We start from the raw sequence: 17,906 nt of genomic DNA on the forward strand, positions 1-17,906 counted from the left end.
CGCTGGGCGCGATGGACCTCTGGTCTGACCCAATGGAGGCAACTTCTTATATTCTTATTAGGGTTATCCCAAAAACCCGACTGTCTGGTGGTCCTTTAGGACAAGGTTGGGAAGCAATGGACTAGATAATAAGGCTAGGGGGAAGGATGCTATGTATATTCACCTAGAACTGGTCCTTGCCCTGTTCAATCACCCTGCGCCGCCTGTGGTCTAACATCTCTTGTCCCTTCTTCCAAGGTGTCCAATTTCTATCTCCTTTCCTAACCTACACTACCCTACCACCATGGGATCCCATAGAAACTGCAAGTTTTGAGGGATGGGAAAGGGTGACAGTGCAGCACTGGCACAGGTTGCAAAAACAGCAGCAAGGAAGCCCTTTAAAAGCTAGTATGAGCAGCAAGTCTAGCATCCCAGTGTGTCCTGAGATGCTGAAGGCCTGCTAGTGATGGTGATTTTGCACGCATGCATAGTGCTTCCATTTATATGTAAATTTATCTCATACATAGGGAGGAAGAGTGGCCTAGTGGTTAGAACTGCTCCATCAGTACCCTGAGGTTGCAGATTTGATCCCTTGGCAAGTTACTTAATCTTTCATAGCCCCAGGTACCATTGGTAGATTGAGCCTGCCCGGACAGATAGGGAAAATACTTAAGAGTACTTGAATGTAAAAACCGCCTTAATGATATTACGAAGGGCGGTATCTTAATATATTTATTAGGGATGTCCCAAAAATCAGATCCATTTGCAGCCCTCACTGAACTTGGACAAGCCTGACTTAACATATTGGAAGATTTTTCTCCATCCAAGAGTACCTGGGGCATTGTTTAGCCCTGGAAGATGGACAAGAAGAATGGGGTCAATAGGTGCTCACAGTGGAATTATTGGGTCAGACACAGCACACATGCCTCGAATCATCATCCTGATGGTAATAGAAGGTAATATTACCTTTCGTCTTCATGCATTTCAGATTGAAAATGAACTGACCACAGTGGGTAAGGTGTTTGGCCAGTACAATGGAAGTGATTCTGATATTGGCAGCAGAGCAGTGGATACATTGCAGAAACAGGTAATGTGTTTCTCTCTCTTCGGGGGAGGGAAGGGGGGGGTGGTACATGCTGGTCACAATGGATCTAAGAAAATCAAGTAATCTGTAGTCTCAGAACCTCATGTATATTGCCATTAAATCTTGTGTTGGGTTGAATAAGTCATCTGAGGCAATAAAGAATCCAAGGAGGACATAGGCTATTTGAAGATATTTATGTTTTACTTTCTGGGTTGCCATGGGAACCTAGGACGAGCAATGAAGCCTTTTTCCTGATTTTATTTTCTTGTATCTTCCAGCTGAAGTGTTGTGGTGTAGCTGCCTATACTGATTGGCAAACCACTTCATGGTACGTCCACTCTGGTAATACCAACGTACCAGTGAGCTGCTGCAAGAGTATGGATAATACCTGTTTTGGGGATGTAATCCAGCCAGATCTGCTTTATCAAGAGGTATTGCCTGAATCTGGAAACTGCTCCTTTCATAATTATTGGAGTTTCTTGAATTCTATTAAAGCCAAGATCTTGATGTCACCAAATGAGCCACCTTTTCAAGAAGATTGGGGGTTCTAAACTCTCCAAAAGTGAATGCTCCCTAGTCAGAGTAATGGTATTGCTCAATATTGGGGATGCTGAAGCACTTACAGAGCTGGCACTTATTGCACTGTTTAGAAATAAGGTCTAACTCATCATTTGTTTTTGTTTATTTGTCTTAAAATTTGTGGCATCAACTCGATTTGACGCATCCTGTCTATTCTTCCAGGTAGTTAAAAAAAAAAAATCAAGGAACATGAGACCTATTTTGAAATGTTTTAGAGAACTATAGATTAAACTTGCTAGTGAATTTGACTATATTACTCCTTTATTCATTTGCCTTCATTGACTTCAATTCCCTTACCACATCTTAAGATACAATCAGGGCTGTGGAGTCGGAGTCAAGGAGTCGGAGGAAATTTCAGGTACCTGGAGTCGGAGTCGGAGTCAGAAGTACAAAAAACTGAGGAATCAGAGTCGGAACATTTATCTACCGACTCCATTTTTGAACTTGGCATACCAATCACGAGCGATTCTTTCAGCTTTAGCACCCACTATATACACAGCACAAATGTTGCGAGCAGCTTCTGTGGCCTTAGAACCTTGATTAAAAGCAAAAAGAAGGTGGTGTAGAAAATGCTCATTTCTCTCAACTTGACATTCCATTTTAACGATCTGAAAATTAACCAGTGCTGTGGAGTCGGAGTCGGAGGAAATTTCGGGTACCTGGAGTCGGAGTCTGAAGTACAAAAAACTGAGGAGTCGGAATCGGAACATTTATTTACCGACTCCACAGCCCTGGATACAATGCCTAGCCTATAAGGCTTACTATTCTGGTCTGCCATTATTCTCACAATTCCCTACATTCTCGCTAGATCTCTCAAGGCTTTGGATGCCCACAGGTTGGTACTTCTTGCACCCAAGCAGGCCTACTTGGAAACTGCTATACATTCTGCATTATATTTTCTCATGCTTAAAGTATGGAATGACCACCTCCCTCCTGTTCGGACTGAGTTAATGTTCACCAAATTTAAAAAGAAACTAAAATTTCATATTTTCACCCAGGTGTTTGGCTGGCAGATGTCAAACAATTTGTGTGACTCGTAGCCTATGTAACTTTAATTATATTTGTTGTGGTATATGCTACCTGGTGATTTGTACCTGACCTGTTTTACAGTGGAGTTCCTGTCCATGTTATATACTTTTCCTTTAACCACCTTGACTTACTTTGCCAAAGAAAAAACCCACATAAACAATTCTTGCTGCTTAAGCCAGGTGTAACTGCAATGGGTGCTGTTTTTCTTCTACGATACCCATGTAAATGTGTTATAAAACATAAGTCTTGTAATTACATATTCTTTGAACCTTTGCAGTTATCAGGGTTTCTAACCATGAAACGTCTTGAAGGGGAAATAGTAATAACAACTTAGAGAAAAGAAAATGCTCTTGTAATCACTAGCAGCTGATCGCCTTTTTTGTATCAGGATGTGATTTCCTTTTTTTTTTCTTTTTTTTATTAATATTCACTCATTAGAATTTGGGATCTCTTTAATTTGGGACTTTAATATTGATTAAGTGAATAATTTTCCCTCTAATTCAATCTTAATTTCCTTTAATGTGAATTGAACATCTTACTCAATTTTCTGTACAAGAAGTATATTTCTTGGTTAAAATGTTAAAATATAAAAATCTCTCAAATGTGGGTTGAGGATGAGAAAGAAAACTGTGGAGAGGTTGGTAAAAATTATGGAAGGATTGGTCCATTCTCAATTAATGGAATATCTTGATCAATTTTCTCTCTTGCATGAATCTCAATCTGGTTTCAGATCTTTATTTAGCACCGAGACAGTAATTGCGGCTATTTTGGACAATTTTATGTTCTTTGATTAGTAAAGGTCTTAATGCCTTGATCATACAATTTGATATGAGTTCTGCATTTGATTTAGTAGACCATGGGAAATTGTTGCAATGTTTGGATGCTATTGGTATCAGAGGAGAGGTGTTAGAATGGTTTCGGGGTTTTCTTATGTCTCGTACCTATCAGGTTCCGCAAAGCTCACCATTGTCCCCATTGCTTTTAATGTTTAGATGTCATCATTGGGTGTGCAATTGTCCTAACTGGGGATAAAACTGTTTAGCTATGCAGATAATTTTACGATCATTAGGCCATTCGCTAATTCTCTTTCTGAAGTCATTCTTAAGGCAACAGAAGTATTAGGTCTAATTGTTCAAAATACCGCTGTAAAAATCATGTTTAATGCAATAAAATTTGACCTTTTTTGCCATTATTGCACAAAGCACATTGGCTTCCAGTAGAGCACAGAATTAACTATAAAATTTTGCTACTAACTTTTTTTAAATCTGTCAAAATAATCAGCCCAAATTTATAGACAGACTCCTTATTCCTCACAATTCCTCAAGAATTCTTCAATCAATGACTCAGAATCTGCCCTCGGTTCCATACCTCAAACTTATTGGTACAGCAAGGTTGAGTATTTTTTACAGTAACTAGAACATAAGAAATGCCTCTACTGGGTCAGACCTGAGGTCCATCGTGCCCAGTAGTCCGCTCACGCGGTGGCCCAACAGGTCCAGGACGTGTGCAGTAATCCTCTATCTATACCCCTCTATTCCCTTTTCCAGCAGAAAGTTGTCCAATTCCCTCTTGAACCCCAGTACCGTACTCTGCCCTATCACGCCCTCTGGAAGCGCATTCCAGGTGTCCACCACACGCTGGGTAAAGAAGAACTTCCTAGCATTCGTTCTGAATCTGTCCCCTTTCAACTTTTCTGAATGCCCTCTTGTTCTTTTATTTTTTGAAAGTGTGAAGAATCTGTCCCTCTCTACTCTCTCTATGCCCTTCATGATCTTGTAAGTCTCTATCATATCCCCTCTAAGTCTTCTCTTCTCCAGGGAAAAAAGTCCCAGTTTTTCCAATCTCTCAGCTCCCTCGCTTTGGAATTTTATTCCCAAATATTTGCGTTTAATAGTCTAGTCTACTTAAGATCATCGCTTGCACCACGGTCTGAAAATCATAAGATACTAATATTGGCTTCAACCGATAAAGCATATGCAGTTGTGTATATTCCATCTGAATTGTTTTCAAAATTTGATATCCCATTGTCAGTGCAGAATCTAACCAAACTCCTAAAACCAACATTTCTTTTTTTTTATTGGTAACTGACTTCCTAACACGGTCACACACTCCAGAAATCGTCTTTCTTTATCACTTCCCACTAATGCCTCTGTTTTTATTAACATTCCGCTGCAAGTCATGCATTCTCATCCAATGTACAATTTTCTCCATATAAAAATTCAGACTCTTTCTAAATTCCTCCTGATCCTTACCCACTGGAAAGAAAAACAAAATATCAGCATATAATCTATACTGCACCTGAAAGCTTTGAAGAACTGTGCCTATCCCTGCCATATAGATATTATTTAATAGTGCTGATAATGCATATCCCTGCGGTACCTCTCTCTTAACTGTTTGTAACTTGGAAATTACATCACTACTCTTTACTTAAACATAGAAACATGATGGAAAATAAAGGCCAAATGGCCCATATAGTCTGCCTATCCACAGTAACCATTATCTTTCTCTCTCCAAGAGATCCCACGTGCCTATCCCAGGCCCTTTTGAATTCAGACACTGTCTCTGTCTCTGTCTCTACCACCTCTTTTGGGAGACTGTTCCATGCATCTACCACTCTTTTTGTAAAAAAATATTTCCTTAGATTACTCCGGAGCCTATCACCTCTTAACTTCATCCTATGCCCTCTCATTGCAGAGTTTCCTTTCAAATTAAAGAGATATACAGATTGAGATCTTTAAGTCTGTACCCATATGCTTTATGATGAAGACCACATATCATTTTAGTAGTCTTCCTCTGGACTGACTCAATCCTTTTTATATATATATTTTTTTTTTTTGAAGGTGCGGCCTCCAGAATTGTACACAATATTCTAAATGAGGTCTCGCCAAAGTTTTATACAGGGACATCAAAACCTCCTTTTTCCTACTAGCCATACTTCTCTTTATGCAACCTAGCATCATTCTAGCTTTCACCATCACCTTTTCAACCTGTTTGGCCACCTTAAGATCATCGTATACTATTACACCTCCGGTGGGGGGGGAAAGTGCTCACTGCGGGTGTGGGGATAAGGCCCTCTACCGCTCATTGGAGCGGTGAATGACTTGTCTCCATAGTTAAGGGAGGGAACGCGTGTGGTCACCTCCATCCTTCCTACCTACTGTCCGCAAATATCTCCCTCCTTCCTTTTTACCTTTGTGGCGCGTTAGTGTAATTTGTGCAAGCTGCCGGAGTGTGCCTGAAGTCGTGTGAGTCTGCGGGCTGAAGCTTCTCCTCATACGCAACCTGAAGCTTCCGCCCGCAGATGCACATGACTTCAGGCAGGCTCCGGTAGCTTGCACAAATTACACTAACATACTATAAAGATAAGGGGGAGGGAGATACTCAGACCACGCGAGGGGTGCTGAAGGGGGGTGGAAAGGAACAGACGCTGAAGGTGGGTGGGGAGAAGACGCTGAAGGGGGTGGGGAGGAGGTTGAGGGGAGAAGGCGCTGGAAGGGAAGAAGACAGAGATGCCAGACTATGGGGGGGAGTGGAGGGAAGAAGATGGGTGCCAGACCAATTAGGGGGGGTGGAGGGAGAGATGGAAGGGAGAAGTACATTATCATAGCAAATGGAAGACGCAGAGAGAAGGCAGACAATGGATGGAAGGAATTGAATGAGGAAAGCAGAAACCAGACAGCAAAGGTATTTATTTATTTTTTTGCTTTAGGATAAAGTAGTATATTAGTTGTGTTGATAAAAATTTATAAACAAAGCCCTGCCAGCTGAACATCTCTTTCTCTAGTTCAGCAGCTAAAACTTTGATTTATAAGGAAGAAATAAGCTAAATACAGTGGTACCTTGGTTTACGAGCATAATTCGTTCCAGAAGCATGCTTGTAATCCAAAGCACTTGTATATCAAAGCACATTTCCCCATAGGAAATAATGGAAACTTGGACAATTCGTGTAAAATCTTCTCATTAACTGGTCAAATTAATTACATTTTAGTGCAGGCCTTTAATACAACTGTAGATATGAAATAAATATTAAATAAGAACAAAAAGAAAAATAAACGGAGAGTGAGTTGAAATCGGTCATTAAATAGCTCGTCCACCACAACAGGACTCTACCTCTGCAAGGAGGGGAAGGCGCCATTGCCCAGCTCCAGGAGCAACCGAAAACAGAACGGGCAGAATGGAGAAGGCTGGCCGTCTGTTCATTGAAGCAAAAGTCCCAAAGCAGCCGAAGGAAGCGGTCTGAGACAGAAGAAGGAGGGGCGGAACGACCGAAGGCAGTAGGCCGAGGAGAGAAGGTGGGCCACAGAAGATCCATCGAGGCGAACCCACCACTGGTGATCACAGCTCCGGCATCCGCCCCAGGTCCCTGATGCACAGTCAGACTCCTGCTAAAGCGTACCACAGCCCCACCAATAAGCAGAGACACCACACCAAACTAATATGCAGAGCCCCACCAATAAACAGAGATGCCACACTGATCTCGGAGCCCCGCAGCTGCCGATGAGGGAAAAGCTGAAGGGCCTCAGTCAGTCACCCTCATCAGGGCAGATCCAGAGCATAGCAGGTAGGAAACCCACATTACCAATTAAGGTTAGGATCAAATTTATGTGCTTGTACTGCAAGACAATGCTCATTTTGCTGGAGTGTTTTGTTCGTCTTGCAAAACACTCGCAAACCGGGTTGCACGCAAACCGAGGTTTGACTCTATTGCAGTACTGAAGCTTCTATGGATGCGGCGAGGACAGTGGTTGCAGGGATGGGGCGGTGACAGGAACGGTGGTCGCGGGGACGAGGGACAAATTTTTTCCCCGTGTCATTCTCTAGCTCAGGAGCAAGAGCCCAGTTTTCATTGTAGCTGTGTACTGCAAAGATATATCTTTATTCTTTTCTTACCCCCTTAAAGCTTCATCCCTGAACCTAGGTTTGACAGACGCACCTGGCCCACTACTTTTTTTCCTGCATTTATTTACTTGTTTTCTGCTAGAATATATTTAGTCATTTGTGTCTCAGTTTAAGAAACTCAATGTTCTGTACAAAATAATTTTGTTTCAAAGCAATATTTCATCCAAGCTTCCCAAAAGGGAGTTGTATTGAAATAATCCTCTCTCTTAGTGAATGGCCTGCACTGCCCTTATGTTGATACTAAGCAATGCAAGGACCTTAATATTTTCCCTGCCATTTGGGGGATTTGTTTCTAACCATTGACTGTCTCTCTAACACCTCTTGAGATCTGTCATACTGCCTGACAAGCGAATTGGTTGCCAGGGAGAGAACAGATAGCTGCTGGAATGGGCTGCTTCATCGGAGGAGAAACTGGACCTGTTTTTAGAAGTTGTGACAATGACTTGGTTATTCTCATGCCTTGAAGCTGCTTTTTCAATAATAATCTGGAGGAAAAGGAAGATGATACGAATACAGAACTGCCTACAAACTTGCCACATTTTTAAAAATTTATTTTATCAGTTAATTTCATTGTCATATATGCCTCCTTTAATTCCAAAACTGTTTCCCATTACTGGATATTTTAGTAATGTTAAATCACTTTTTATAACAATAGCATGAAAGCTATCTTTGTTTTTCCCTTTTCATTTCAGGGCTGCCTGACAAAGCTGAAGAACCGACTGAAGATGTTTGTCATGTTTCTCTTTTGGTCTTCTATTACTGCAATTGCTCTGGCGGTGAGTATTGTTGGTTTTGTGCTTGCTTGGCAGGGGGAAGATGAAGCTGGTATGTTCAAGGATTGATTTTGTGATCAAGGTAAACACACTCCATTTAAACTGGTCTAGAAATCCTTGACTGGATGCATGTTGTGATTTTGGTTTTACACATTTCCCTGATTCCAGCTTCAATTTTTTTTTATTTTTTTTTAAGTTCAATCAAGTTTTATTGGGTTCAATATGACAAAAACCATAAATACAAGATGCATAATAATGAGTACAGATTATAAGAAACGTATTTTATATACATGAAAGGAATGCTCTAGTAAGCATCTGGTACAAAGCAATACCATAACCAAAGAAACCAAAAAATAGGAGAAAAACAGGATGGGATTAAGGGTAGTACTAATCTATAAGGTAACAAAAAGTAATGCAAAACTGTATGAGCATATGTAATGCATAGAACAAGTACAAAAGTAGTTCAACATGGATGTCATAGTACATTACAATGAGACAGAAAAGGAGAGGTGCATCATTTATTTTAGTCTCTGGAATCAATCTATCCAAGCGGATGAGCAATCAGTCTGAAGACTGATAAGGAGAAAAAGTATGGGCTAACAAAGGGGTCCATAGTTTTTTTTAACTTCTGTAAAGAATTTGATCTCTCAGCAGCAATTTGCTCGTATTTGGCTATCAGGCGAACAGTGTTCCACCATATCTATATCCACTGCTGCCAAGTTTTTCCAATTTGATAGAATAATTTTGATAGCAATAAGTTTATCTGTTTCTTCGATTTCAGAGCATCCTAAGAGAAGAACTTTGAAAGAGAAGGGTCGGTTTATATTAAGCATGGAGCAGATGTCCGTCCATATTTTATTCCAGTAATCCCTGAGTAATGAAAAATCATGTATCTGGAATTGCTGCAAGACCAGTTAACTTCCTTTTTAGGATTAAGCTTTGATAACCTACTAGGCGTCCAATAAGCCCTGTGGAGCAAGAAAAAGGAAACTTGAAGATATGAGGCAGATCTACAGAGTTTTGAAGTATGTGTCCAAAGCAAACGCCAAGTATCTTCGGTAATATCTACCTCCAACTCAAGCTTCCATTTATTTTCAATCTTGCAGGGCCTCTGATCCTTCTTGTTGCGAATCAACTTATACCACTGAGATGCCTCCTTTTTCTTAAATGATAAAGATGAGCATATAGAGATAATGTCTGGAATTTTATCTTCAATCAGGTAGACCCGATAAAGCTCTTGCAATGAGTGTGTGAGTTGTAGCCGTTGAAAGTAACAACTGGGTGGAAAGTTATGCTTTTCACATAGTGTGTCATAAGGAATCCAGCCTCCTTTATCCCTAAGTTGTCCAACTTGCCATATGCCAGCTCTTTGCCAGCCCTTCCAATCAACAGGAGTGCTCTGTATCTTGATATGATCATTCCACCAAATTGGAGTATGTAATCAATGTGGATACCCATGGAACATCCAATAATCTCTCCACTGTTTGGATCACTTTCTTCATGGACATCACTATATGCTATTTACCATCCGCAGTTTTGAGCATAGACATAAAAGGAAGATACTGGAGCAGAATCCGTCCATATTGCTCAGCTTCGAAATCCAGCCATGTGCAATCGGTTCTTCATGCAACATCATAAAGCAACCATCGAGCTCCTTAGCTGATTTTAGCTTCCGTAATGCAATCCTAGGAGTACCTTTGTTCCAAAAAAAAACAACAAAAAACTGGATAAAGCAGTGTCAATTCTTTTATAAAAGGAGGGATTCAATAGAAACAGAAGCATGCTTAAAGTATAATTTATCATGCTTAAAGTATAATTTATCATTTTGATAGCTTCCAGTCTCCCCCACCATGAGAGTTTTAATGGAGACCAGCATGATGACAAGTCGTTGAGTATCTACAGGATATGATTCATACTGTATTCCATGGTCAGAGCAATGGTATTTTAATTTATTTGCAGACAATTGAAAATGGAGGTTATCCACCGATGAAAACAAAAAAAACGGGAGATAATTTATTATATACTGACATATATAAAAACATGAAAATTCAATGAAAAAAGTACAATGATAAAAAATACAGTGGTGAAAATCCAACCGGACCCTACATGGTCCATGTTTCGGCGAACACGCATGCCTTCTTTAGGGGTCCAATTGTTTGCAAACTCACATATAAAGAATTGGACTGAAAACAGTCTATTGTCTTTAAACATGTGAGCAAATTTCTGAAAACTTTTATGTATTCCGCCTTGAACCACAAGGCATTGGCGGAATAGAAATCACTAATGTAATGTAATGTAAAAAGAACATCCACAGTTTTTTGTTTTTGTTTTCATCGGTGGATTGTTTTCACTGTGGATCATTGGGTCTCTCCATTTTTCTTTGTTGAAATGGAGGTTATCAACATAAGCTTTTTGTGGCATCAGCTCCGTTTTGGTAGTGTTGAGTTTGTAACCAGAGACTTTGGAATATTCCTCAATAGTCAACATTAAGGCTGGCAGTGACTCAGGGATGGTGTAAATAAGTATGTCATTGGCATATGCCAAGAATTGCACCTCAGTGTGATCACAATCCACACCTTTAATATCAGGATTATGGCAAATGTTGAGTAATAATGGTTCAAGAGCAAGGTTGAAGAGAAGTGGTGAAAAAGGACACCCCTGTCTTGTGCCTCTGGTAGGATGGAATAAAGCCAGCATCAATCCGTTGATTCTAACATTGGTGGTGGGTGCAGTGTAGAGCACTTTGATCATGCATATGACTGAGTCCTCAAATCCAAACCATTTAAGCGTAGCGAAGATGTGACCCCACTCTACCCGATCAAATGTTTTTTCTGCATCCAGTGCAAGGGCTAACAATGGACTCTGAGATTGGTTTGCATACTGTATCTTCCATTTTAAAACCCATCCTTCTTCAGATGGCATTTTAGAGAACTCTTGCTGGTCAAGAGCTGGAGGGGAGCATCACTTTTGACGTATATCCTCAAAAGTGAAATGGTCTGAGATGCTATAGAGCTGGTTCTGCATCTGGATTTCACTTCAGAAAAATCTGTACACTAGGTCCTTTATTAAGATCATCTTGGAAAATGTTGATCATGAAACTTGTGTTGGTATGGCCATAGAGCCTCATGCTTACTGTCAGAGATATACAACCTTAGAATCAGCATTTGATGGGTATGTTAGTGAGGTTGCTTTTCATACAGAAATTTTCCCAGAGTTTAGATGACTTAGTGATGGTAGCCATTGAATCTGATCCTCTTGAGTCCTCAATTGTCTGTTTTCGTTTGTTTTATCCTTTGGATTTTGAGACCTAATTGTATAGTGGTGTAATAGTTTTAAAACTCGACTGAACACTGAGTAGAACCATTGATTAGACAAGTTTGATTTTTGTACTTTACAGTTTAGTATTCTTCCCCTCTGTGAATTTTTAATATTAGGTTACCAAGAAAAAACTGGACAGAACTCCAGTTCTCATGGAAAAAATGTTTGGAGAATAAAGAAACAGTAAAACTGTCTTTAAATAATGGACATCAGTATGAGCCTTGGTGATACCGCAAAAGAGATTATTTGGCTCAGGCAGAAACTCATTAATGACTAGCACTAGACCTTAAGTCTAAATAAGGACTCCCTCATACACACATTGTCCATGTATATATAAATTTCAACAAACATTTTCTCCAGTGGAACTGACCATTAAATATCTCCCAAGACTGAAAAAATATAAAGTGCTAGGGTGCTAGAAAATAAAGTGCTAAAAAAAATGCATGAAAAAGTTTATAAAGTGCAGGTGCAAACACTTAAAAAGTTTTTTCTTGGGAACTTAGTTTTGATTTTATTGGCAGATTATTCTTTAGGGTTATAGTTGTTGAGCTAATATTAGGTTATCCATTTGAAACCATCTTTTTAAGGCCAACTATATTATGAAGCATCCAGGAAAAACTACCACGTCAGCCAAAGATTTGAGCTGGGAAGCACTAGTATGGATGCCTTATTACAACCGTTGCCCACACAGGGGCTGTTATACAGCAGACCCTCAATATTCACGGGGGTTAGGTGTATAGCCAGCCCATGAATAGGGAAAGTCGCGAATAATTTTTTGGGCCAGCTCTGACCCACCTTCGCCTCCCTCCTGCATCCTTGACTTTACCTGCTGGTCTAGTGGCGACGCGGGACAGAAGGAATCTTCCTACACTCCTGCCCCAGGCAGAGCCATCATCAAAATGGCTGCCGTGAGTTCCCGTTGTAGTCTTGAGACCTTTGTCCAGGGCAGCATTTCTGAATTAAAAATTCAAGAAGCAAAAAATTTGCTTATAACCAAATTCGTGATTGGGGAAACTGTGAATTGGGAGGGGGAACTGTACGTGTTTCTCCATGGCCAGTGATAGGCCAGGTCATTCAAAGAATAGCAGAACACTACGATCTAGTAATTCTCGTGGCATCAGACTGGCCTTGATGCCCCTGGTATGTGGTTCTAGTTTGGCTGCAGTGGGACAGGTGTCTCAGGTTACAGCTGCATCCAGACCATCTGTCACAGGGGTCAGTTGCTTTGGAAAGTCTGGATTGCTTTGGGCTTACAACATGGCTCTTGAGTACACAACCCTAAAGCACAAATATTATTTGAAGACTGTTATTACTACCCTCCTACAAGCTAAAAATCCAGCAACAATCATGGCTTTTACTAAGGCATGGAAGACGTTTTCAGCATTGGTATGTGGTATAGATGGTTCAGTCTTTTAAGGCCTCAATTTCAGCAGTCTTGGCATTTCTTCAGGATGGGCTCCCCAGAAGGGCCTTGCAATTGGTTTGCTTAAGGTACAGGTGGCAAGCCTCTCATGCTTTCGTCAATAAGAGAAAAAGGGAACCCTAGCTTCTCATTCTCATATAGCCAAATTCCTGAAAGGAGTGTTATGTTTGCATCCTCCTGTGTGATGGCCATTTCCAATATGGAGTCTTAACATTGTCTTGTGGGCCCTCAGTGGGGCTCCATATGACCCTTGCAGGAAGTGTTGCTAACTTTTCACCGTGAAGACATTTTTTCTGGTGTGTTGGAACTTCAGGTCCTCTCATGTAGGAAGACCTTCTTCAGGCTTAAGGAGGCTGGAGTATCTAAGCACCATGTCTTCCTTTCTTCCAAAAGTGGTATTGGCATTCCATGTAAATCAGGAAGTCTGGCTGCTGGCGTTTTTGGTTACAGATAGAAAACAGCAGGATAAGAATTTGGCATATTTGGATATCGGGAGAGTTTTTGTCTGTCTGACCATCTCTTTGTACTGACCAATTGTAGTTGCCTAGGAAAGGCAGCCTCCAAGGCTATATTTCCAGATGGATTCACATGATTATTGTTTTTGCTACATTGGCTGTGATAAACAGCCTCCGATTTCGCTGAAGGCACATTCTACAAGAAGTGTGGCTTCATCATGGGTGGAGCCTGAGGAGATTTGAAAGGCAGCTACATAGACCACACTCCATACTTTTATGAAGTTTTACATGGTGGACATGGCAGCACAAAAGGACAATGCAGCTTTTGGGTCCTCAGTGCTTCAAAGAGACTCATCTGCCCCGCCCTAGATTCAGGGGGACTGCTTTGATATGTCTCTATAGTCCAGACTACTGTACCCTTTGCACTGGAAGGGAAGATTAGGTTATTACCTCAATCTTCTTTCCGATGAATGGGTACAGTAGTCTGGACTGCACACCCTATCAGAGTATGCCTGCTTAAGGTCTTTGTTATATTATGGAGTTCCAGATGCTTTTCTTTGGACAGCTAAGAGGTAAAGAAATGCACATGGGATGCCCATTTAACAGACATGAAGAGTGATAACGATAGCTCTCTGTGAAAGAGTAAGAGGTTTTCTTCCGCTAATGCTACCATTCCACCTCCATACAGCAGGGGCTGCCAGATAGAGAATGACATGGGGGAAAATTTTTCCCAGTCCCTGTGGGAACTCATTTTCCTGTCCCATCCCAGTGAGTTATTCTCCTGTCCCTGCCCCTTTCCTGCAAGCTCTGTCCTCATCTGCACTGCACAAGCCTTAAACACTTTAAAATCATAAGTGTTTGAGGCTTGTGCGGTTAAGGCAGAGCTTGCAGGAATGGGACAGGGACAAGGACAGCAACAAAGCTCGCAGGGACAGGGAAAAATGTGTTCCCATGTCATTCTCTACTGCCAGCCCAAGACTGAGAGGACTACATGTCCCAAACCACACTGGGCTATATAGCTCGATGCTGAGCTACCATAACAAGGTAATCCTGCTGAGTCAGTGGGCAGGACTCAGCAGGGAGGTGTTTATGTGCCACAGAGGAGAATCATTCAAGGAGGTCCCAGAGTGAGAGGATCCTGAAAGAGAGAAACCTTACCTAGCCGTGGCTGCATTCAAGCCCTGGGGAGGACTGGAGTGAGAAAGCTAGCCAAGAATCCATCCAGGATTATGGTGTCTGTAGGACCATAATGAATACCTTGGCACTAAAATTTGGAAGAAGATTCCTGATGAATTTTATAATAGGTCCCAAACTCCTAATGAGGTAATGAGTAGAATTTATCCTCAGAAAAACACTTCCAAGAAATAAGTTAACTACTCTTTATAAATATAGAACATATCCCAATGTATAATATATACTGTTATGCCTCATATTAATCGAGTTGTTACCTAGTTTCTACATGCTATTTTGTAGTAATAGCCTTTTATGCTTTTGCTGTAGGTTCTGGCTGCAATCGGTGATGGTGCCATCATGGGGCAGCATCCATTCCAAGACTACAGAATTCTGGATTCTGCAACATTCACATGACCCCTGAATGTGCCTTGTTGTTCAGACAAACAAGAATGACTGCTTTAAAAATGTGCACCCTGAAAACAGAAGGGGCCAGTGACTTTTGCTATACTCAAATTCAGAACACTACATGTGAGCCTAAAACTGACTCTGCAAGATGACATAAATTCTCTTTATATTTTTTAGAAAATACTTGAAAAATTATAAAAATGTTGAATATTCTTTCTCATCCTTTGAACACAGTGGCTTCTTTGTTTCCTTGTATAACAGGATTTGAAGAATGTTCTGTTTGTCATTCTGTTCCACATTATGGGGTGTTGTTTTCTTCATTTCTAACCTTATTTTAAAGACGTGAATTAATCATAGTATTTTTTTTTTCAAATGTATTTTTCTTTGGTGGTTTCTTAGTCACTTTATATAATCAGTCACACTTTCTTCAGAATTGAAAACACATCTGTGACTGATTGGATTCAACAATGTATAAACTAAATTAATTTACAATTAGCTTTATTTATGTTTTATTAAACTTCCTCATATGCTGATTTTGTTTCATTGCTGAGCCAAGTTCTCTTTTCTCTTGCAGATACTAAGTAAGTTTGGAGATACTGCTGTTTGGGCTTCAGCAGGGCACCCTGTAAGATTATAAACCTGGCCATGTGATACCAGTTGTACCACAGGTTTCTTCCTGCTGAACTTTCTCCTCCATCTTCTTCATTTCTTACGAGCCTTCCTTATCTCTGGGAAAGTCCTACTTTCAAGCCTGTTAGCAAGTCCATATCATGTCAAATATTTTATTTCCTTTATAAGTAGTTTTTAATATTTCAGCTCTGTCATGCTTGGTATGATGACATGAATTGCACCCCTTTCTACATGAGGTTGATATATACCTTCTGCCATACTAGCAAATTTTAATCAATTTTTTTAACTACTTAGGGCTTCCCCCCCCCCCCCATGGAAATGGAATGATTAAGGAGCTGATTGGAGAATAGCCTAATTGTTGTGACTGAAGTTTATAAATATATCCTTGAAAAAAGAGCTATGAGAAATTTACCTATGTTTGGGATGTATTGTATATTTATGACCCAAACTGGATGCTGGCAGAGGATTCTGGGCTCAATGGATGGACCTTGATCTTAATCAGCATGACATATGTTTTTATCCCTATTGCAAATTAAGAATTTCTATTGGGTGGCCCTGTTTTTCTGTATAGGAGCATATTCATACATTTTCCATCTGGTGTATGGTCTAAGAGAGGAGTTTGACTCCCCATAAGCATATAAATAGATTAGAGATCTTTTTCAGAAGAGGAAGGACTACCAAAAAACAAGGCAGGTGCTGCATTATAAGCTCTGTGAACCTTTATTGTGCCTGCTAGAGAAGGGGATGAAGCAGAAACTAAAATTAAGCTACTGCTTCATTAACCATCTCAGTCTACATTGAATCCATGGATTTTACCAAAAAAGACAGTATCGCCATCTAGTAAGATGGCACTCCTGAAGTTCAAGGGATTCCTGCTTCTGCTTCCTAGATAAGTTAATGTAGCTCAGCCTAGTGTAGGCTGTGAGCTAGAGGCCTTGTAAAAGGCATACTGTAGAGCTCAGTCTTCCCTTGCCAATTTTGAGTCCAAAAGAAGTGCTATGAGAGGACTTCCAGGGAACAAGAGATCTTCACTGGTAAGAATTAGCTGGGAAATTGCATGTAAACTTGGGGCAAGATAAACTTAAAGTTAAATAGGTAAGCTAGGCTGTATGGAGAGAGGCATAACCAGCAGAAGAAAGGAGGTGTTGATGCCACCGTACAAGTTGTTGGTGAAGCCCTACTTGGAGTATTGTGTTCAGTAGTGGAGACCCTATCTGGCTATGAGCTGACTTGAATCAGGCCAGAAGAAGGCAACAAAAATGGTAGAGGCTTTGAGCCAAAAGATGTACAAGAAGACTGGAAGACCTAAATATATATTATAGAAATCCTGATTCCAAAACCTTAAGAAAGAGCTTCTATTTGTCTTCCTTGCATTTGTGAGGACTCTCTCTTTGCTCACTAATCTATGTAGCTATTTCTCGCTGCCTGGTAAATATGGCATTATTAAAGATTTGATTCCATAGCTACACTGTCTACACATCCCTGTTGCTTAGGCCCTCCCACCCTGCCCCTCATCCCACCCATTCATAGGCTCACATTATTAATCCTCCAACTGATCCTGAGAAGTGAAAATCATTGCTAATCTACATAGATTCTACTTCCAAACCTTTATTAGGTGACCACCTTGACTCTCGCCAATTCGCCCCTTTCATTATACTTAGAAACTTAATTGACCTAGTGGTAGAACCACTGCATATACACCCAGAGGTTGTGGGATCAAATCCTGCACTTCTTCTTGTGACCCTCAACAAGTCTTTCAATTCTCCACTGCCCTCCACCCTGAATATGTAACCACAAGAATACAATACACAACTCCCATTCCCTCTCTCTTCACTTAAAACTGCTACTTCAAAGTAACCTCTATACCACATCCACCCTCCTCACCAAGCAGATCTTACAATCAACTAGCAGACATCTTCCCCAAGTTTCAAGTTTTTAAAAAAAAATTTGATGTACATACATTGTCATAATTTCAAAGCGTTTTACAAATCTAAAATTGGGGAGACGGGTACTGTACGTAGACACAATTAAGAACAAATTTGTAAATAACAAGACTGGTACAAAAGGAAAAGGGGAGGAACTACAACTGTTATAGTAAAGCAAGAACAAGTTAAGGATGAGCACAACAGGGCAGGTTTGAAGGGAATAGTAAAAAGACC

The 17,906-nt window shown here is 40.5% G+C and overlaps 1 protein-coding gene across 4 annotated transcripts in view; it reads left to right on the forward strand.

The window, feature by feature from the left end:
• Window positions 1-15,651, forward strand: part of LOC117365597 (tetraspanin-3-like) — a 44,919-nt gene extending 29,268 nt beyond the window's left edge. For all 4 annotated transcript variants that reach the window (XM_033956141.1, XM_033956143.1, XM_033956142.1 and 1 more), the window contains exons 4-7: window positions 968-1,066; window positions 1,342-1,494; window positions 8,263-8,346; window positions 15,040-15,651. In XM_033956141.1, the coding sequence (XP_033812032.1) occupies window positions 968-1,066; window positions 1,342-1,494; window positions 8,263-8,346; window positions 15,040-15,126 (423 nt within the window). In that variant the 3' untranslated portion in view covers window positions 15,127-15,651. The remainder of the gene's footprint in view (window positions 1-967; window positions 1,067-1,341; window positions 1,495-8,262; window positions 8,347-15,039) is intronic.
• Window positions 15,652-17,906: the final 2,255 nt, after the last annotated feature.

Source organism: Geotrypetes seraphini, chromosome 8, assembly GCF_902459505.1.
Source record: "Geotrypetes seraphini chromosome 8, aGeoSer1.1, whole genome shotgun sequence".
Taxonomy (NCBI): domain Eukaryota; kingdom Metazoa; phylum Chordata; class Amphibia; order Gymnophiona; family Dermophiidae; genus Geotrypetes; species Geotrypetes seraphini.